This window comes from Pundamilia nyererei, unplaced genomic scaffold, assembly GCF_000239375.1.
Source record: "Pundamilia nyererei isolate P.nyererei 1_Seehausen unplaced genomic scaffold, PunNye1.0 scaffold00001, whole genome shotgun sequence".
NCBI classification, from domain to species: Eukaryota; Metazoa; Chordata; class Actinopteri; order Cichliformes; family Cichlidae; genus Pundamilia; species Pundamilia nyererei.
This window is the reverse complement of record NW_005187402.1, coordinates 11,076,611-11,097,538: the sequence shown is the minus strand read 5'-3', so window position 1 is coordinate 11,097,538 and position 20,928 is coordinate 11,076,611. Positions and strand designations below refer to the sequence as shown.

The 20,928-nt window shown below is 39.8% G+C and overlaps 1 protein-coding gene and 1 long non-coding RNA gene across 5 annotated transcripts; both read left to right on the top strand.

Annotated features, from left to right (window-relative positions):
- Positions 1-975: 975 nt before the first annotated feature.
- rgs14b (regulator of G protein signaling 14b) lies at positions 976-15,113 on the top strand. Of its 4 annotated transcripts, XM_005719852.2 has the most exons (16): positions 976-1,003; positions 1,127-1,263; positions 4,599-4,620; positions 4,780-4,931; positions 5,050-5,142; positions 6,572-6,715; positions 6,812-6,985; positions 8,074-8,155; positions 8,286-8,350; positions 8,532-8,750; positions 8,988-9,064; positions 9,421-9,547; positions 10,511-10,592; positions 11,416-11,465; positions 13,404-13,503; positions 14,225-15,113. In XM_005719852.2, exons 2-16 carry the CDS (start codon positions 1,138-1,140, stop codon positions 14,497-14,499), a joined length of 1,788 nt encoding a protein of 595 aa, XP_005719909.1. In that variant the 5' UTR covers positions 976-1,003; positions 1,127-1,137; the 3' UTR covers positions 14,500-15,113. The 4 variants fall into 4 exon arrangements, with proteins under 4 accessions (XP_005719909.1, XP_005719908.1, XP_005719910.1 ...); XM_005719851.2 differs by lacking the exon at positions 976-1,003 and having other exon boundaries at positions 1,085-1,263; XM_005719853.2 differs by lacking the exons at positions 976-1,003; positions 1,127-1,263 and adding an exon at positions 1,880-2,010.
- A 970-nt stretch (positions 15,114-16,083) lies between these two features.
- LOC106456489 (uncharacterized) lies at positions 16,084-20,919 on the top strand. Its single transcript, XR_001290600.1, has 5 exons — positions 16,084-16,310; positions 20,354-20,464; positions 20,541-20,618; positions 20,704-20,757; positions 20,842-20,919. It is a non-coding gene; the product is annotated as an uncharacterized LOC106456489 (long non-coding RNA).
- The last annotated feature ends 9 nt before the right edge of the window (positions 20,920-20,928 follow it).

The following is a 20,928-nucleotide window of genomic DNA, read 5'->3' as shown; positions in this document are numbered from 1 at the left end:
GAGAAAACTGACTTGTTAAAAGGAAGCGACGTAGGAGAATGTGAGCAAACTGGTATTTTCCCAGATGTGCTCAGGCTGCTATTTGTGCAAAGTGAGTCCATTCTACATGGACCTCAACAACCTTTCAAATCAAACAGCTTTGGAAATAGTTTTAAATGAATTTACAACTGTTTTTGAGGCAAATATCAGCCTGCAATCTGTGCTCATTAAAGCACTTAAGCAGCTCTAGTTAAAGTCATAACTTTCTGTTTTTGAGTGTAAATTCAGGAAGCGTTACAAACTAACCTTTGTTTCCTCTGCTTATAAATTGCATAGTGAGACCACTTGGCTTTAGAAATGTGTACGTTTCCTTTCAGTTTTAATTCTTCCACCAATCAGTTTCACTTAATACATCTCTACTGAAGTTGATCCTTTGCTTTTTATATACTACACATTCACTTAACATGCTTAACGTGATCAAGCTACTGTATAATCCTCAACATTAACATGGTACTTCGGGAAAATTATCTATCTATCTATCTATCTATCTATCTATCACTGGCTGCCTAATGATTCATACACTGACGGCCTACGACATCCTGTAGCGTTTCACAAAAATGCCTTGTGGGACCAGGAGGTGCCAAATGCATGAAATATGCATGAAATTTTCGTGCTAGTTAGTGTAGCATGTTTTTTTTTTTGGTATCAATATTGTCTCTTTTATTATATAGCATATATGCTAACATGTTGAGTTGTTTTTCGATAAACCACTCTCATGAGTTTTGCAAAACACTTAAGTGAATAGTTTTTTTTCACGTTATTGTAGCATTCAATGTGTTAATTTAACAGCACTACTAAAACATTACAACTCAAATGTACTATTAGCTACTAAGTACTAATAATTAGTATAGCTAAGTACTATCAATTAGTATGGCTAATGTGATATCATAGCTAAGTAAAACAAATTCCAAGCTGCCAAAAAACTATCCCGGGGTAGAGGGCCGCTGATTGTCCAGGGCTGCTTGTGAGCATGTCAGGGCTTAATTAGTTGTTAAGTAGCACCCAATTGGCTGTAGAAAACATTTATACAGTCACGGTAGCGCCTGGCTAATATTGTCTACACTGTGTTCTGTTCTGTATTTTCTAGTATCGTGAACCATGGTTACTTTAAGCGGAGTGTATAACAGGTTTTCTCGCCTGGCAAAAGTTGCAGCCCAAAAGCAGCAACGGAAATATAACAAACTGTGCGCCATAGCCAGCAACATCTTGGGCAACAACAAGAAGGTATGCCACATACAGTGTGAGCTTTCGGTGCATGTGTGACTGTGCAGTTTTAGCCTGAGCGTTATCTTGAGTCATCTGTTTGCAATAGCGAGAGAGTGGTACTGTGATGATTTTTATCTCTTATCATTTCGTTTGAATCTGCGCAAAGCCATGTAACGAGTTTTGCTTTCAGATGATCCAGAAACGTGTTAAATGATACCCTATAGCAAAATTGGGCTTATAGCAAAGAAAGGCTTCTTTCACGAGGCCCGTTTGAAGGGTAAGACTTGAAATGTGTGTGCTTTAGGCCGCAATGAGTTAAAAGTAAAACCGACAGATTCTGAAACTAAGGTCTAACACTAAATCTGCAAAATTGTCATGTTTATTTAGAAAGATAGAAAGCCAAAATAACCAAGCGTTTCATTGACTGCGCATAAAAAAAAGCAGAATGACAGTCTGGCTGCCTGTGTACCCACATCACAGTGTTTCTCAAGATGTAGGCTGAGAGCAGTTTGATCATAGTAACCATACTTCCTCTTTTGTGGCTTGTTGCTATGGTAAGACTTCCCTTCCAGGCAGGAAGTGACAGGAAGACCCAAGTGATGAGTTTTGTGTGTGAGTGTGTAAGGAGTGTGCATCAAGTTTGGGTGGAGCACTCTGCTGTGTCCCCTGACAGTGTGCACATCGTAGGACTTCAGCTCTGAAACTGGTGTCTGGGCCATCATGGCGAAGAACAGCAATTCTTTAGAGATCCCTATTGGCCACATGGTGAGTTGGCACCATTCTTGTTAGGTCTTACTTGGTTCTGTGGCCGTCCTTTGGGTAGTAGTTCTTTGATACGCTTGTTACGTATACGATAGGAGGCTTTGACCGGCCTTCCACAGTGACTAGTCAAGGCATTTTAGTGTTGAGTGTGTTGACTACGCTTCTTGTAGCTGTGCAGGCACTCTAAATCTCCCTATATGCTGTTTTGATCTGCTTTTAACGGTGCTGTTACTATTAAGCTGACTTCCAATCCAGAGTATCAAAAGTACGGTTTGAGCAGTTGTCTCGTGCTGGCTTGTGTTTTGCCTCCAGTCTTTGATAGTGCCAGAATCAGCCTGTGTGGCTACACTTGGTTGCTACTGAGAACAGGCTGGGCCATTCTGAGCCAGAAGGAGAAACTGAGCCATGCCTGTTGTCCAATCTGTCATGTGTAGGCTGAGTTGGCTTCAGTGTTCTCGGTGTGAGACCATTGCATTTCTTGAAATAGTTCAGTTCTGCCAAAAAAAGGTGTGAAAATGTATCAACGGATATTAAGTCACAAGAGCAGGATGTTGCCGTAGTCTTAAAAAAAGGGGCTTTCTGTGGCTTGCGTTTGATGTCTGCATTTTGATATCGCTCCTTTAATAGATTTTTCAGAGTTAAAAGTGCATTTTACGAGAATGCAAGGTTTACAGCTAAGACAGTGACGAATCGATTGTTTTCATTAGTGTTTAGAAAATGTACTATTGACTATGAAAGCAGTATTTGCATAGCAGAGCAAATAACTGAAGAGGTGGAGTCAGAGAGACTCACACCTGCAGAGATAGACAGCCCATTTCAACCGTATATGGTCAAAATGTAACAATAGACAGGGGCTGTTGTCAAGATCAGTTATTTTTGGTTACAACAACGCACTCTCTGCTTAGAGTGCGTCGATTTATAGATATATCTATATAGATGTATAGATTTATCTCAAATGTAAGCTTGTAGCAAATGTCAAGCATAAAAGGATACAGTGACGTATTAGGAAAAATAAAATGCTAATTTTTTATTGTATCGACACATGAGGAGCTCTACAGCGAAACCCATTGATTCTGTTTTGGGAATTGAGCAAACTGACCTTTGATTAGTGGATGATTTTCTCCTCTTCCTCAGCCTGTGTTGCCTTGGTTATGTATCTGAATTTCACTTTAACTATACAATGTAGATGGCCAGTTTGGTGTGTGTTGCACTAATGTAGCTGGGTTACTTTGCAAATTGTGCCTTGCAGGACTTCCTAATCAGAGCTAGTTTTAGGATGACAGATAACTTTATCTAGTTATCTATATCTGGTTATATAGATTATAAGTAATGTAACTTCATGATTTAACATTTGACTAAAATTCTGAACTGAAATCAAGATTAACTGGCCATGTTGTCAAAACCTTGATGTTTACATGGCCTTGATTAACAAAATAAACAAATAATTAAGAAGCTTGCCTCAATGACTTAAAAAGCTAGAATATCAAGTACAGATCAGGTCACAAAGGTAATATTAAACACAGAATGAAAATGAAAGTAATCTATTCATAAAAAGTTAAATGCTCTACTTTAAAAGCAACAGTTACTGTGCAGGGTTGTGAAGATATTTGCCTTTTTCTGTAATGTAAAGGATTCCGTTACATTAGTATTATCAGTTAAAAACAACGTGTACTGTTGCTTAATCTTGCATTGATTAAAATGGCACTCACAGCTGTCAGTTATGAAAATGGTACTTTATTTATAAGACCTATATCCTCCACACACTCTGGGCAAGTTGCTACCACACAGACTATACAGACATGTAGACACACACACATTCACACCTTTGGGCAATTTTAGAATCAGAGCCCACACGTCTGTGAACTGTGGGAGGAAACCAGAGCATGAAGAGGAAACCTTGACAAAGCTCATAAATGTATCCATCGACGGTCTCCTATGGATTAAAACCAAAAATTCTGCTGTGAGCTAATTTGCTGCTGTTTAAACAATATTTCCATAAGCTGAAGCTTTTCTGTGTATACGTCAGATCAGTATCTTGGTGACTTGAAAACATGTTTGTGATCACAGCTTGTAGGTTACAGGTGTTTAAATAGTCTGCAGATTTCATTCAGTTTCTGTAAAAAAAAAATGTGTCGGTTGAAGCGAACATTTACAAGATGTGCATTTTGTGTGCTCTGAAAGCTGAATGAGGCTTATTGTCACCAGTTTTGCAACCACTTCCTGTAAAAACAGCCTTGGCTGATTGCGCTACAGAGTTACAGGTTGGAAAAAAAAAACAAGAAGAGAAAAATAATGTGCAGCTGCTGTTCGTGTTTCCCTTCCTAAAGGCTTTTATCGTAGTGCTGTATAGTTGTTGCAGTAATATTGAGCTGTAGTGAGAATCTCCACAATCCTGTGTAAACGGGGCCAAAGTAAACTTTCTTCTTTCCTTTTGACTGTGCAGCCTGAAGAAAATATACGTAGGATAAATTTGAATAATATTATCAGTATTATACAGACGATAACAGAGTATTCAGTATTAGGCTTTTTCTCAGTTTTAGTTTTAACTGTTGAAGTAAAGTTCTTTGACAGATTGCTCTCTCTGTTCACAGAGCCAGGCAGTGTCAGATGGAGGTAAGCATGAGCAGCCAACTTGCATGCTGCTAATCCTGTACATATCTCAGTTCTACAACGTGAACATGTCTGTGCATGAAAATATCTGATTCAGTCTCACTCTTGGTCATGCTTTTCTGTGCTGATAAATGGGTGTGTTTGTGCCTGGATATGCTTTAGATTTGAACATGTCCGCACGCGGCTGTGGCGGCAGCAGCACCAGCCTTCCTGGGACTCCAGCCGGAGAGCATGGCCCAGCCAACAGTGTCATGAGCTGGGCCGTGTCATTTGAGAAACTGCTGGAGGACCCTTTTGGGGTCCGTTACTTTACGGTGAGGCAAACTAATGTTGAAAATTTTCAGTTAGGAAAAAGTTCAGGCAGAGTTCAAGTGTTGACATTAACTAATCACTACCCATACCTAATAATGCTGTGTGTGTGTTTGTCTGCAGGACTTCTTAAAGTCTGAGGTGAGTGCGGAGAACATTTTATTCTGGCAGGCTTGTGAAAAGTTCAAGAAGATTCCGGCCACTTCCTTGGATGAGGTACAAACTCTCTCTAAACTTTTCTTTTATGTATTTATCTTTAATTAATACTTTATTGCAGTAGTTCTTGTACTATGGGAGACAGAACTACTGCAGGACCAGATGTAAAGTATGGAGTGAAGTAAATATGATTCTTAAAGGGAAAATTAACAAGAGTTTGATCATGAAGTTGTGATGGCCTTCAACTTGGATCATATTTGATGGGTGTGGAGTGTGAATTTTCCTGCCTTCTGAAGTGGGATATGGCAGGAAAAATATTTGTAAACCACTACCCTGATAGCACACATTTGTTAAAACACATGTTTTGTAGAAAAGAAGTGGACTGTTTAGTGGGAATAGGGTTGCCTTGTTGCTGTAACTATGGGTGTCTCCAGCAATTGGAGGATGGCAGTGCGTCAGTAATTCAGTAATATTTTAGTTGCTTTTCAAGTAACATAAGCATTTTTCTGTTGTAATTTTGAGATGATCCCTCCAATAAGTCATTTGGTGCACTTTAACTGCTGACACTAACTTTTAATTGCATCAACCACAGTCAAACAGCCAGAAGCTGTGCATTGTTGGCAAAAAATAGATCTGCTATATGATAATTTTTATGGCTGTTTTTGGAGATTTACCTTGTGAAACAATGTGCAGAAATTGTAAGTATTCAGTTATTAAAAATGAAGAACAGGTTTTGTGGGAACTACTTAATTTTCCATTTTACAGAATGGTTGTTACAGTTACCAGCTGTTGCAGTTTGCTCTATAAGCTTCTTTTGGCAAATATATTGGAAAGCAAAGTTATGTAATGCAAATGCATCATAATTTGGAGGACATTTGTATTCCTCTATAACAGTTCATATTTAGTGGTTACAATGAAAACCTGTGTAAACCCCATCACCAGGACCAATGTGTTAATATCCACAGTAGCTCATAATTTAGAGTATTCAGTGGGATATAGTATTGTGTTACACAAGTAAACTAACTTTTACCATTTGACTGTGGCTGACCTGAATCTTTCTTTCACTTCCTGTGGAGATTATTTCCATTGGAGATTGACTGAGGAAATAAAAAAAAAAGTATTGAAAGGATCCAAATAGATCATACATCAGCCATAATTATGTAGGTGAAAGGTTTACCTTATCCTTTAGAAATCTGTATGATTTACATCAGAGAACCACAGAAAGGTTTCCTTTAATTTATGCTACATAGAGTGTGCTTAATGCTTAAAGTAATGCCACCATGTAATTTGGGAGCTTTGCAAACAATAAGTGACTTACTAGAGGATTTAAGAAGGTGTACATTCAAATGAAATCCACAGGGAAATTAACAGAGTGTCTGATCTTACTTGTGCCTCAGCACTTCATGAACTGTAATTAAGAAACAAAGTTTAGCTGATTGCTGACCTTCAGAATAGTTCAATCTGACAGAGCTCTTGCTGTTTTTTCCAGCTGAAAGCAGAAGCTCGCTCAATCTACAGCACCTACCTGTCTGAGAGTGCTCCCTACTCGGTGAACATTGATGACACAGCAAAGACGGAGGAGAAGGACCTTCAGCAGCCTACACCTGACATGTTTAACAAAGCTCAAGCGCAGGTTGGTATGAATCAACCCTACTACTTCTGCTTAGTAATTATGACTCATTTTTGACACACAGATGACTGGGTGCCCCCTCTTGTTGCTTTGCTTCAGATATTTAAGCTGATGAAAATGGACAGCTACAGGCGCTTTGTACGGTCCCCTCTTTATCAGAGCTGCACTTTGGCAACAGTAGAAGGCAAAGGCCTACCTCGGCTCTCCAATGAGTCTCCGCGCATGGGATCCTGGGAGGATATGGCCTCCAAAGTCCCCTTAAGGGAAAAGAAGGTACCGTATTTTCCACACTATAAGGCGCACCTAAAATCCTTTAATTTTCTCAAAAATTGACAGTGTGCCTTATAATCATGGTGTGCCTTATGTATGAATTCTGGTTGTGTTTACTGACCTAGAACCGAATTTACCGAACTGAAGTTAGCAGGAAGTTAGCTTGCTAGTTTCCACCTAAACATGATATAGCATGTTCTAACTGAGAGATTCCTGAAAAAATAAAATGTACAGCTCTGCTATCACTTCTAACATAAATGAAAACACAAAACTAAACAGCAGTGACTTTTATAGGGTTGCTGAAGTTGGGCTAGCTGGTATATAATGCTGTGCTACATGATCGCTAGCGACACAGCTATGTTAGCATAACATAAACACAGTGAAGCTGGAGGATGAACGCTAACTGTTTTCCACTTGATAAAAGTTAATGTGAGGGTTCTCGGTGGTTGGGGACAAATGCAATCGCATGGCAGGATGCTGTAAACCAGGGCTGCCCAATTCCGTTCTTGGGGGGTTCTTTTCTGCAGCTTTTAGATGCATCCCTACTCCAACACAGCTGAATCAAATGGTTTGATTACCTCTTCAGCATGCCATCGTGTTTGGCAAAGGCCTGATAACAAGCCATTCATTTGATTCGGGTGTGTGGGAACAAGGATGCATCTAAAAGCTGCAGGACGGTAGCTCTCGAGGACCGGGATTGGGCACCCCTGCTGTAAACGGACCAAACTTCAGTCAGGAGAACAACTCAGATAATCCATCCACAATACGAGGTTAGTCATTAGTATACTGCAACAACATGGGGTTAGAGGAGCTGCAAGAGAATTCAACATTAATGAATCAATGGTACGGAAGTGGAGGATCAAGAAGGATGAGTTGAGTAAAGTTTGACTTATCGGACTGTTTTGTTTCGCTTAATGCGCCTTATAATCCAGTGTGCCTTATGTATGAAAACAGACCCATTCATTGACAGTGCACCTTATAATCCGGTGTTCCTTATGGTCCGAAAAATACGGTAGATGGACTGAAGGTCGAGATGAAGAATACTTGTTTTATTATTCGTTTGACATTTATTTCATCGCTGCCTCCAACAGGGCAAGAAGTCAGACCCTAACAGCTTTCTAGGTGGTAAGAGTGCCTCAGAGAAACAGCGACAGAAACGAGGATCCTGGGGAGGTAATGTGTGCCAAATGACACATCTCATGCTTCTGTGATATCTTATGTACATCTTCTGACTTTATTTATTTATTTTTAAATCTCATCAATAACAATGATTCCAACTCCTATGGCGTGGTTTCCTGGAAAGAGTCCCATTTGTCCATCAAGTCGACCAGTAGTGTGGAGCTTGGCTCCATCTGCAGGCATATGGAGGTCAGTACATTTATAAAGCATTTAGAGTTGGTTGGAATTATGGGAAATGAATGTTAATTTACAATTTATATGATTGGAGGTATACAGTTAACAAAACTAATATTTGAGGTGACAAGTATTAGTATAGAGGAAAATGTGTGATTGGGATTACACTTTTCTCATTTCTCTGTCTGTGATGTAGAATGGTCGCTCGAGTCCCCGCTCCCCTGAGCTGGGGGGTGGAGGTGGGAGTCGTGTAGGGTTGGAGGGGGGATACTGCTGTGTCTACTTGCCTGATGGCAGTGCCTCCTTGGCACCCACGCCTAATGGCCAGCCAATCAAAGACTTGCTGACTAGCCTTTGTGAGAAAAGAGGCTTCCCACTGAAAGATGTTATCATTTACCTTCATGGCAAGGACAAGGTGAGCACTTTTGCTGTGCTTCAGCTGCAACTTTAAATCAGGAGGCATTTTTGAGGAACTTGAGCCACACTGTAAAGTTGTTTACAACAGTGAGCATGACTGACGACTGCCTCCTTCCTGTTCTGACATTTTCGTGCTGTGTTATCTCACCCCCTCAAAGTAACCCATGTTGATGTTCACATCTATAGAAATCCCTCTTGTTTCTTTCTGTTTGAAACATAATTTCTCTCTCTGCAGCAACCATTATCGCTGGACCAAGACTGCTCCGTACTGAGAAATCAGCAGGTCTCTTTAGAGCTCAGAGTGACGTTTGCGTGAGTCAACTGAATGACTTCCTTCACTTCCTATTTTCTCCTGTCTTTGACACCATAGCAGGCTTGCACACCCCCACTACATGTCCTTTCTTACCATATTAGAGGGAAGTCCTTGTGTTAATATGCACACAAAGTCTAGCCCTCTGAGCATTAATCTTTGTACTCTTCCTTTACATTGACTAAATAAAATTCAAAATGTAATCAGAAATGGGTTTCCTGCTAAGATATCCCTTGCCAGCTGCCCTCGTGACTACAGACATTGTCTGACAGTAATTCTGTATTTCTGTTCCATTGCATTTGATTCAGTGTGAGTCACAGTGTGAGAGGAAAGTTATAGAAATAAGTGTGTGTTTCAGGGTGGAGATTGCCTTCACTGGTAAAACTGTGGGGATCATGGTGAAGTCTAGTAAGACACTGCAGGAAGCTCTCTCTGTGGTGCTGCAGAAGCACAATATTAAGCCACAAGAGGCCTTGGTCACCATGGTGAGTGTTGCATATGAGTAGGATTATAATATGTTACCTTTTCTTTGAGTCATTTCCATATAAATATTATCAATATTGTCACTTTTAAATGAATGATTGATTTTCTGTGGTTGAATTCTACTGACAAAAATATGTGAAATGCCTTTTAACCTTTAATCTATTAGGAAAAATCAATGTGCATATTTACCTATGTAAACATGTAATTTCAAAGTGTTACACCAGTGATTCTTTTCAATATTATAATATCAATATCTATTTTTACATATTTTTCAGCCATGTATAGTCTAGGATTATTTTGAACTATAGGTCTTGCAAAGATACTCAGTAGAGCAAAAAAGCTGGAAATGAGCGTCACTTTTAAGGATGGATTTCAAAATCTGTCACTAAATGAATGGCACACCCTTGTTGGCATTGTCATTGTAGCTGCATTGAAATGAGTCACACACTTGAATGTTTCTCACGTTTCAAAGTTTCACATTACATTTTTTAAAAACTTGCTTTACTTAAAACCTTTATCTTTCTCAGTAATGGGAAGCCAGCTGCACAGAAAACATTTTCCAGCCACGGTTTCTTTCATTTCTTATTACAGGAAAGAAGGCCTCTGTTTGCAAAGCTGCTACATTTTAATGAGTCATCTTCTTTATTTGTCAACTTTCACAGACACAAGTTTAGCTTATTGTTTTAATGAAATTGCTTTAGTAAAATTACTCATTTTAAGAATAATGCATGGTTCAGATTATTAAGATATCATTTTGAAACTAATGTAAGCAGCTTCTGTGTGTCCTTAAGATGCTGGTTCTACTTTTAATAAACGTTACACTAGTTTGTAGTGAGTAATGAGATTATTTTAGTAATGCATTGTCTTTTCTAAGTTATGCACAACCCATTTACTGCAGAGATGATTGATTCTCATAGTACTGTTCAGCTAAGTATGTCTGCATGTGTGTATGCTTTGTGTTTCAGGTTGGAAGTGATGAGCCTCTGAATGTGAGCACCAATGTGTTTAGTCTGGCCAATAAGACGCTCCGACTTGACAAAATCAAAGGTTAATATACTTGACCTTTTTAGAAACCCATAAATTTACCTCAATGTGAAACAGGCTGATTAATGTTTATAACATTTATTGTAATACAGCATGCAGCTACCAGAGGAGCACAATAAGCCACAGGATGAAAACAAACCTACTTAGCTGATAAGTAAATGAAAACAGTCTTCAGTGAAATCAGATAACAGCACATTTCATCTCTCCATCAGCTGATTATGTTGGCGATACATTGGCCATTATTGTGTGTTCTCTTGTGCTGTCTGTGGCTCCTTATTGATTTAATCGTTTCTTAATGGCTCGTACAAAGTGTTTTTCAGCTCGTGGTGCTCTCTCCCTTGAGGCTGTCTGAAGAGTCTTTTCACTGTCCATTTTGCGGTCATGTTTTTTTTTGCTTCCTTTTTTGCTTTTTTTTTTTTTTCTTTTGTTTTCTTTTTTTTGCTTTTTTTTTTTGGCGGTTTTTTTTTTTTCTTTTAAATTGAAGTTAAAATGTCTGAGTCCATTTGGTTTGTTGAATGCTGTGCCACTTTCAGTTCACTCACCTCTTTTCCTGACTGCTGAGGCTAGATCTGACTTCAGTTTGGATCAGTGCTCTCGGCCTCAGATTCTTTTTATTTTGTTCAGGAGGAACTAAGTAGATTCAATTAGAGTGGTTGTATCCCAGGAGGACCATTTTAATACTTAAGATGTTTTATCTGCCTAATGTCAGTGTTTAACGTAATGGGTATGCTAAAGTTCTGTAGCATCGTCAGCTTTTTGTTGACTACTTGTACACTGAAAATAAGAGTTCTGTTAGAAACTCATTTCCATCTTTGTGTGTATACAGGCAAAGAGCAGACCAGCATTTCCAGAGGCGGCAGTTCTGCAGCCAACCAGGTGAGGCAGTGTTTATTGAAGCGTCAATAAAACGGCAACAAAAATAATTTTACCATCATGAAGAAACTTTGAATTGCTGCTTTGTGATTCTTAGGCTTAAATATTCTTTTGTGACTTTTGGGTAACTTATTTTGGAAAAATAACAACTCAAATGAGAATTTTTGTATGAAGCCAAGGCTGAACATGAATAGTGTTAAACAACCTTCATTACCTTCTTAGACAAGTCCCTATGTTGCCCTTTTTTGTCTATTTTATGGGACCAGTCATTTCCCTTTTAACAGTATCTATATAAACATGCATTATATAAATCTATGAAATGTGGTATGTTGCAGTGTGTAAATGGGCCTCATTCACAAACTACATTATGTCAAATCTATATAATCTTTCTGTACAAATATTTTATGGACTAGTGTAAGCATATACATGCTGGTACTCTGCAAAGAAGACTTAAAACCTCCTGATCACCAGATGGTTTTGGGTAATTTTAACGGACCTCTTTGTATTCAAGGTAAAATAAGAATATTGTCAGAAATGATCGTTTATAGTTTTCCAACTTGGTATCACAAAATGTTTACAAAATTAAATGACTATAAGGAATATGTTAGCTAAAATGATTTAGGCCTTAGCCTACATTTTTATCCTTTCATTATGAGGTTTCACCAGTTCAAAAACAATACAGAAGGCAAAGTCTGAGACATTTCAGGCTATATTGCTTTAATGATTTATTTATTCTTATAACTTTTATCCAGCGCACTCCTTCTGGGAAGGCTTTCTACAAGTTTTAGGAGTGTGTTTATTGGAATTTTTGATCATTCTTCCAGAAGCGCGTTTGTGAGGTCAGACGGTAATATTGGACGAGAAAGCCTGGCTCACAGTCTCTGCTCTAATTCATCCCAAAGGTGTTCTATCAGGTTGAGGTCAGGACTCTGTGCAGGCCAGTCAAGTTCTTCCACACCAAACACGCTCAACCGCTGTCTTTATAGACCTTGATTTGTGTACTGGTGCGCAAGTCATGTTGGAACAAGAAGGGGCCGTCCCCAAACTGTTCCTACAAAGTTGGGAGCATGAAATAGTCCAAAATGTCTTGGTATGCTGGAGCATAAAGAGTTCCTTTTACTGGAACTAAGGGGCTGAGCCCAAGTCCTGTAAAGCAATATGCCAAAACCCCCTCCCCCAGACTGTACAATGCAGTCAGACTACCACTCCTCTGGCAACCAGCAAACCCAGACTTGTTCAACAGATTGCCAGATGGAGAAGTGCGATTTGTCATGTTTCCACTTCTCTAGTCCAGTGGCAGCGTGCTTTAAGACTCTGGCGTTTGAATTGCACTTGTTGATGTAAGGGTTGAATGCAGCTACTTTGCCATGGGAACCACTCCATGAAGCTCTTTACACACTCACTCTTGAGCTACTCTAAAGGGTACAAAAGTTAGAAGGGGTGTGTGACCTCTATGCGCTATGCTGCTGAGGTCTCAATAAACAAAAAACATGTCTTTTTATTTGCCATTCTGCCCTTCAGGTGTTGGTCTTGTGCACTTTTGAATTATTTTTGGCACTGCTGCAATTTTAAATTGCTCCCTAGATGTCTTTTTCTAGCCACCTGTATGCTTCAAATATGCCATAAATATACCTCAAACTCCAGCTGATCTAATCCTTATGTTGAGGAGCATCCCTAGTAATAAGAGTTGGGTCTCTGACTGTGAGCCACACACCTTTTCTTCAAGATAAAATGTAAGTTGAAGTGAGACACACTAAAGGAGGTTCGTTTGTACTGCAAGGAGGAGCGATCTCAAACTAAGTCTGGAAATGGTATATGGCTGCACAAGACGCCGTCAGATTCAATGATTAAAACTAGAAATGAAAACTTACTAAATGTTACTGAGATTTAAACCTTGTGAGCTGAGAAATGATTTGTTGATGATGCTGAAATCTGTTTTAGCCCCAGGGAGGAGCAGCAAGTACAGGTCCAGAAGCCAGATCACTGAGCCAAGACAGAGCTAAGGCTCAGCCAAGGTCTACCAAGAACCGCGAGATGGACGGTAGGATGACTTGGCAATATCTAGTGTGGTTTGGTTTAAGGTTATTGAATTAGCTGAGTTGTTTTCAATGTGGGGAAATAATTTTGTTATATCAGTCTTTATCTGCATGCCAAAATATATGCATGTAGGTAATACTTCATTAGAATATACATGATTGTTGCATCGTGAAGTTGTATGACTATCTTTATTAGCCAACCCATCTAAAAAGGATGGGCATTTTGAGGCGTATGCGTTTTAGCTTTTTACCCCTCAGCTTTAAAAGGCTGATGGGGTATTGTGGTCACTTGCTGGATGGGTGGCATGGACACAGGTTTGGGTATCTGATATCTTGAAAACAATGCCTTGTAGAATTTTTTATAAGTGATACCATAGATGCATCCGCTAAAAGTCTTGGATGAGTTTGAATCGGTGACCTCGACCAATGGAATGCAATGGGTACTTCTGCCAGGAGGCTTGGGCGGGGTAGGTAGCACCACTGGCAGGTGACGGTATTGAGGTTTTTTTTTCTTTTTTTCTTTTTTCTCAGATGTTTTATATTATTATTGAAATTCTGTTCAATATCAAGATTATTGTCAATATATCAACTATTTAGATTACAAATTAGATTGGATGAAACTTTATTAATCCCTTGGGTGGGTTCCTCTGGGAAATTCAGATTATATTACATTTATCTGATTATCAGAACAAGAGGGCAACAATAACAATGATTTGTCCATGCCAGGGTTCCTTGACATGCTGACGAGGGCTCAGAACTCCAGGGTGGATGATCAGCGAGGTCTTCTCACCAAAGAGCAGCTGGAGGTTCCTTCCTTCCTCCAGCTGCCCACAGAGCAGGTGCAGGAACCAGAGGATCCCAGTATAGCCAGCTCTTCCACTACTGACTCCAAAGCAAAATCTGAGGATAAGAATTCAGCTGAAAATTCAGCCGAAGCAGCGAAGGAAGCCCCCGACTCTGCTAAATCGAAATCCCCAGACATGAGGGAAACAACAGTTTGAAAGACAATCATGTGTTGGATGAACGAAGATGTGATCAAAAAACTACGACGAACATTTCACAAAACTGTGATATGATTAATTTAAGAAAATTAATGCAAGAAAAAATTAGTCCTATAGCACTTTTTTTCTAATTGTTCGCAATATAAGCTCTGAGAAAGCGGTGTGCTACCACATGCTGCTCTATACTTTTGAATGACCTTCTTTTAAGCCAATTTGTAAATAAGGCAGATCATGGCAAGCATTTATGGTGTCGTTCTAAAACACTACACATCCTTATGGGGAAAATGTTTGCTATGAAATGATTAATTCAACCTTATATGAAAAAGTTATAGGTCAGAATGTCACCCTGAAACTTTAAATGTTTTAGTATACATTTTATTCATCCCCTGATTTGTAATACTGTACAGATTTTGATATATCGTTCACATTTCTTCTGTTTTTTCACAGCCGTACTTTGCAGTGATGTTTTCTTTAAACTAAGCACAGGAAGGAGTGACTGTCCAAAATGGGTTTCAATGTTTTTTGCACGGTTTCTTTGCTTCAACATGCATGGAATATTTGATGCAGATTTATTATTTAATATATTCTTTTTAAATTTGTGTGTTGCATGCTTCAGGTGTGTTGTGTTTTCTTTTTTTTTTATTTTTTTTTATTTTTTTTTTTTTCTCTCTTCCTTTTTTTTTTTTTTTTTTTTTTTTTTAAATTATCCCTATGTTTGCTGTGACTGCACTTTGCAAAGCCCTGGTCATGTCCTGTATTCCTGTTCTCTACATCTCAGACTACAGATCTAGTTCATTAAATGAGTAATGTGATAATAAAAATGAAATGGTTGCAATGATTCTAACGATAATCCACAGGGTGTATTGAAAAAAATTAAAGTGTTTTATAAGAAATTGTTATCCTGTCTGTCTGCATCTTTTTTTTTTTGGGGGGGGGGTGGATGAATCACTGAGGTCAGTTTCTGGCTTGAGAAATGCTACGTGATTGGGTTTTATATGCAGTGCAGTCAGACCCCACAACCCCTGTGGACCAACTGTGTGATTCATACAGGGTAAAGCAAGTCTTTACACATGTAACTAGCATTGATTACATTATTCATTCTTGAGTCTTCTGGTGTATCTTGGTTAAAGGAAAGCTCTTCGAAAATGCTGTCACATAATGATGTCCTTTTTTTTATTTTATTTTTTAAAAAGAACCAATCACAGCACTGCAATGCTATGATTGGCTCTTTAAGTTGGTTCTGTGGCCAATGATCAGCTTAATCTGTCTGCAGACTTGTTGCTGGAAGGTGGCTTCCTGTTGTATTTGGCTATTGTATGGGTTACAAAACAATCTGGATGAGTCATAGATGGTCTCATCAACATGAATGATGTCAGCATTATGCATATTTCAGAGTACATGTTTTGAAAGTATCTCAGTCAAGCCATCTTACATGCATCATCATCTGGTATAATGTGATTGTCATTGAAATAACCTAAAGTAATGATGAGAGCTGTGGACGTCAGCATTGATGTGCAGTGTACAATACCTGTCTGTCACACCCACAGCTTCCCACTGCCAGCCTGGAGACATTAGCACACAGAGCTTTGAGTGACACACCTGGTGGTAGTCTTGGATGTGCGTGTGTGAGGGGGGAAGGGGGGAGCTGGCTGGCTGGCTACTGACTCCATCCGTGAGTGGTGCGTCGGCGGAGCTATGAATGGGCAGAGAGGGGTGTACTCTCACAGACACCATAGCAGCAGTGAGATGAGGAGTGTCATTTACTCCACTGCACGCCTACTGTACTGAGAGGAGAAAAGAGAGGGAAGGAGGTGAGTGTATGAATTAACCCCAGGCATTTCATTTGTCTCATTTGCGATGATTGCAGGGCTCGTTCAGTCAGTAGATGTGCGTGCCTTTTTTTCTCCTCTTTCCATCACCCGCATCATTCATCGTCCACTCCCTTCTGTCACTCACTGCTTTACTGTGCTTGATGAAAAGTACTATGCCTCCTTCATTTCCTCATTCATGGAAAAGCACGTTTTCATTCAGACTGTGCTAGCGCTCTGTCTTGTCTCTGTTTTGTTGTTTACAGCTTTCAGTTTGAGCTAAGCTTCATGTCCATTGTACATCTGGATGAATAACAAGCAGGTTCTGGATTTCTAAAATAGTTCTTCTAATGGGAGCTCACACCGCCTTAGAGAGTCCTGCAAAATATGTGTAAGTGCTATAAAACAAAACCTGTCCAGCCGATCGATGCAGGCACATTAATGTGGATTGAAAGATTGTGCACAGTTGGAGGGCAGTCTTCAATCAGTCTTCAGTGGGTTAAGAATGAAAAGATTATGGAGTCATAACCATGACTCGGGTATCAGGTGAGATACACATGGCTCAGCTGTGATTCCGACAGAGGGCAGTTGTGCTGGTCAGCTACTGACTTAATACATCCAGCTGGGTGTAGTTGGGATGTGTGCATGTCCCACCTGAGTGTGACAAAACAGACAGCACATCATCATCAATTACACGGCATAATGTCCTTGACACTGAGCCATTTTCATGTGCTCTCTTCCATCACTGCTCACATGCTGACCTTGGTGCTCCAACCATCTCGCTGTGTGTTGTCTGTGGTAAAACAGCCCATTTTATTACACAAATCCTGGCCACGTGAAGATTTGCGATCAGCATGTTTGCAGACACTTGTGTGGTGGCTGAGAAATGTCAGACACTGATTTTGAACTCCTGGTTTGAATTCCTCCCAAAAGACTTGAAACCATCAACACATGGCTGAAGCGATACAGGCATCTAGTGTCATCACTGTTTGACTAAATCAGCGAATGAAACTAATGACTTCTCATTGTGTTTCCAGGAGGGAGTGATTTGGCAGACCTTTAGGTTGAGCAGGAAGAAGGCAGGAGTGACAGTGTAGAGGCAGAACACACATCCACAGGAAACTTATGCTTAAGGAGCTCTTGTCATGTTCTGTTTCTCAGTTAGGGAGTTAATTAGTGTTGACCCGGACGCAAAGATAGGCTCTGTGTGAGGTTCTTTCAGGGTTATGGATTCAAACCTCCGGAATAGATTTGCTTCTTACGTAACGCAGATGTGAACAGCAGCGTTTATTAAGGATCGTAAAGGCTACGTAGTCATTAAACTTTTCTGCCTTATCTTCTTCCTTCTGCTGCATCTCAAATTGAGTCTGTTTGTTCATCCCTGCAGAACAAAACTTATTCAGTAGCTTTAAATGGTAAAGATTGCTTTGCATGTGTATGCTCCCGTCTGTAGGGGCATGTAAAAGCTTTATGCATGTACATTTCTTTTTATCTATATCAAAAAAAGAGACGTGATGATTTCGATGTGCCACCTTGATTGTTGCTCATGTGGACTAATCGTTGGCGAAGTGTTTCTAAAAGCCACAGGGGTTTTTATCTCTGCTACAAAGGAGCTGGACTTCCACCCGCCTCAGTCTAACCTATACGATCCTCCACTTCTTGGCTTCGTCTGCAGTGGAAGAATTTCTCTTCTACACAAAGATGAAAAGACGGTAACAGAGGAAAGCAGGGGTTGACAGAGTGAGGCAAGCAAGCAAATCATTCACATTTAGGTCATTTCCTTCAGCGAGTTGGTCAGAAAGAGCACTCAGGACTCTTTGAATGCCTGCCCTGCCATCAAGCCTCAGATTATCCTCAGCTGTCCCTCAAAGGACTATAATGCACATTTTAAAGTAAGTGCAGAGAGTTCATCATCCCTCCTGGCTGTACCTACCGAACAAACATACATGTTCTGTGGTAATGGAACTTGTATAAAAGAAAGCAGAAACTCCACTGGTACTGACCAAGTGGAGTATTTCTGGCCTCACTGAATATCACATATATTCCACTTCAGGTAGGACTTTGTACCAGAGTTCCCTGCAGCATCAAAAGTGATGCCACCATGATGTCAGCCATCACAGCGAGTGAGTGTGCTCCCGTTGATCATTTCCTATTCATTCTTTATGAGCCCTGGGCTAAATGCTTCCTGTAAGATTAGGCAGAACTGGAGCCCAGAATAGTAGACTGTTTGACTTCAGTCAGAGTGTGTATGTATATATGTGTGTATATGTATACATGTGTGTATATGTGTATATATATGTGTGTGTGTGTGTGTGTGTGTGTGTGTGTGTGTGTGTGTGTGTGTTTTTGGCATTCTAGCCTCATCAGTAAGTAATAAGTAAATTGTAATTCCATGCATCTTGGAAAGAGATAAGCTGTCTGTTAGATGTGCTACATTTTGAAAACTTAGCAATGATTGACGCTTTAAAGGCTCTGAAAGAAAACACAGCTTTTTGTGAAATGACTCAGTTGCCTCAGTTACATAATGGTAATGTTGCATATGTCTCTGCACCAATCAGGATTTAGAAACAGGTATTTTTTTAATGTAGAAACATCAAGGATATGAAGTTATTTCTGTTACTATCACATCATTTTTCATATTTATTAGGTTGCAATATGCCAAATTACATTATTAATTCAATTTACAGTTATTTTTATACTATTCATTCACAACAGCAGTCACCTCAAGTTCATTTATATTATAAGGTAAAGACCCTACAATATTAAAGAAACCCCAAGAATTACACAACCTCCTCCGAGCAAGCACCTGGTGACAGTGGGAAGGAAAAACTCCCTATTAACAGGAATAGACCTTCAGCAGAACCAGGCTCAGGGTGGGACACCCATCTGCGGTGACTGGTTGGGGGAGAGGAGAAGGAGAATAGAGGACAGAGAGACAGAACAAATGGCAAATCATAGGAAAAAGAGCCAGAAAAAAAATATTGGCAAAAGTGATAGATCCACTTAGATGGTGTTTCTGCTATTCTCTGCAGGATGTAGACAAAAGCATCAGAAAACTACAATAACTTCCCAATTTTAAAGTTTCCGCTTTCAATAATGTTGGTTCCCATGTTCAACCAAGAGCTTTTAAGCTCAAGTCTTTTGTTTGAAATACCTATGACATATTTTATTTCTTCTTTTTGAACAGCAGCACTGAACCACCCCTTCATACCATTAGAATCTCATCGGTATGCCTGACAGAGAGAAGCAGACATCAAAAGGGAGGCTGATGGACTGTTAAAAAAAGAAAGGGAAAAAAAGTCTCTTGTTCACTGAACCAGATCCAGTGGTGTTTTGTCCCTCAGCCAACAGGGCTCATGACTCCAGCTGTGGCCCTGGCCACAGCCACAGCTGTGACTGTTGCCTAGTGTTCTCTGTGGTCTTTCAGTTCTCGAGGAATCACTGTTTGAGTAACTGTGTGTGTCCTTGTTCAGAGCAGTCCTTCTTTTCACGATTTTATTTGCTGTGACTTGCTGTTTTGCTTTCGTCCTCTCAGCTAAAGTTGAGCTTCTGTTATGTCAACCGTTAGGGCTCCAACAAGCAATGTTTATATACTGAAATACAATTTAAAAAACAAAATTTGGTGGATTTATGTATAATCAAACAAGGTCAGAAGAATTACCACCCCTTCTTCCCCCCCACCGCTCCTTTTTTTTTTTTTTTAAAGTATGCCTGTTTTGCCAGTAGAGAAAATTGAGCCAAGCTAACCTGTAATCAGTCATAATTTTTGCTTCTAGCGAATCCCAAAGCTAAAAACAAACAACAGGATACTGAAATCTGCAGTAGTGTATCTCTGAGTCAGAGACACCCTCTAGTGAGAAGAGCTCATAACTGCACACTCTCTTGCTCTAGCTTCACTTGGATCTCTTGCAGTGGATCAGACCGCTTAGGGCAAGATTAATTGTTTGCATTTTACTGGATATATTAATGACTTTCCCTTGTCTGTTGTTGTTGCGTGCAGTCACGCTTTTTGAAAGTTTCTCTCGTTTTTTCTCCTAACCTTTTAGTTGCACAGCCAAAGTTTGCAAGAAAAACAGAGTGATCCATCCTAAGTCCCCACAGCCCCGAACTTCTGAGGAAAAACTTTCAAGTCAGCCATGGAGCAGAAGACAAATGAGGTACTTAAGAACCCGATACTCTGATACACTAAATTTTAATCATTCGCCGTCTAATGCGACCCTTCCCTCTGCCTAGTGTCCCACCAACACCTCTCCTCAGAAACACATGAAAAATAGGTCTAAGTCCACAGAGGAGGTACAGCAGTCAAAGAAGGTGAGCCTGCAGCAGCCTGATGTTCACCCTAGCACACTATTTCTTCCCTCACCCTATGAGTCAACCTTACTGTCTTTCCTCACAGGCCTTTTCCTCACAAAAATCACTCCCAGGCAGACCAGAGCTGGAGAGAGTGAAGGTGAGATGTATCACTGTTCTACTGTATTGGCATTAAAGCCTAAAGCTATGTTTAAAACCAGAGTTTTATTTTTATTTGTTGCAGGAATGTCCTGATGGCTCTGAGACACCGTCATCCTCCAGCGAAGAACTGAAATGATGAACAAAGCCAAAAAAAGATGCCATAAAGCTA

Coding starts and splice junctions, on each gene's coding strand:
- rgs14b (XM_005719852.2), top strand. CDS start 1,138: ATGGTTACTTTAAGCGGAGTGTATAACAGGTTTTCTCGCCTGGCAAAA. Junction 4,932..5,049: donor TTGGGGTCCGTTACTTTACG/GTGAGGCAAACT, acceptor GTTTGTCTGCAG/GACTTCTTAAAGTCTGAGGT. Junction 5,143..6,571: donor CGGCCACTTCCTTGGATGAG/GTACAAACTCTC, acceptor TGTTTTTTCCAG/CTGAAAGCAGAAGCTCGCTC.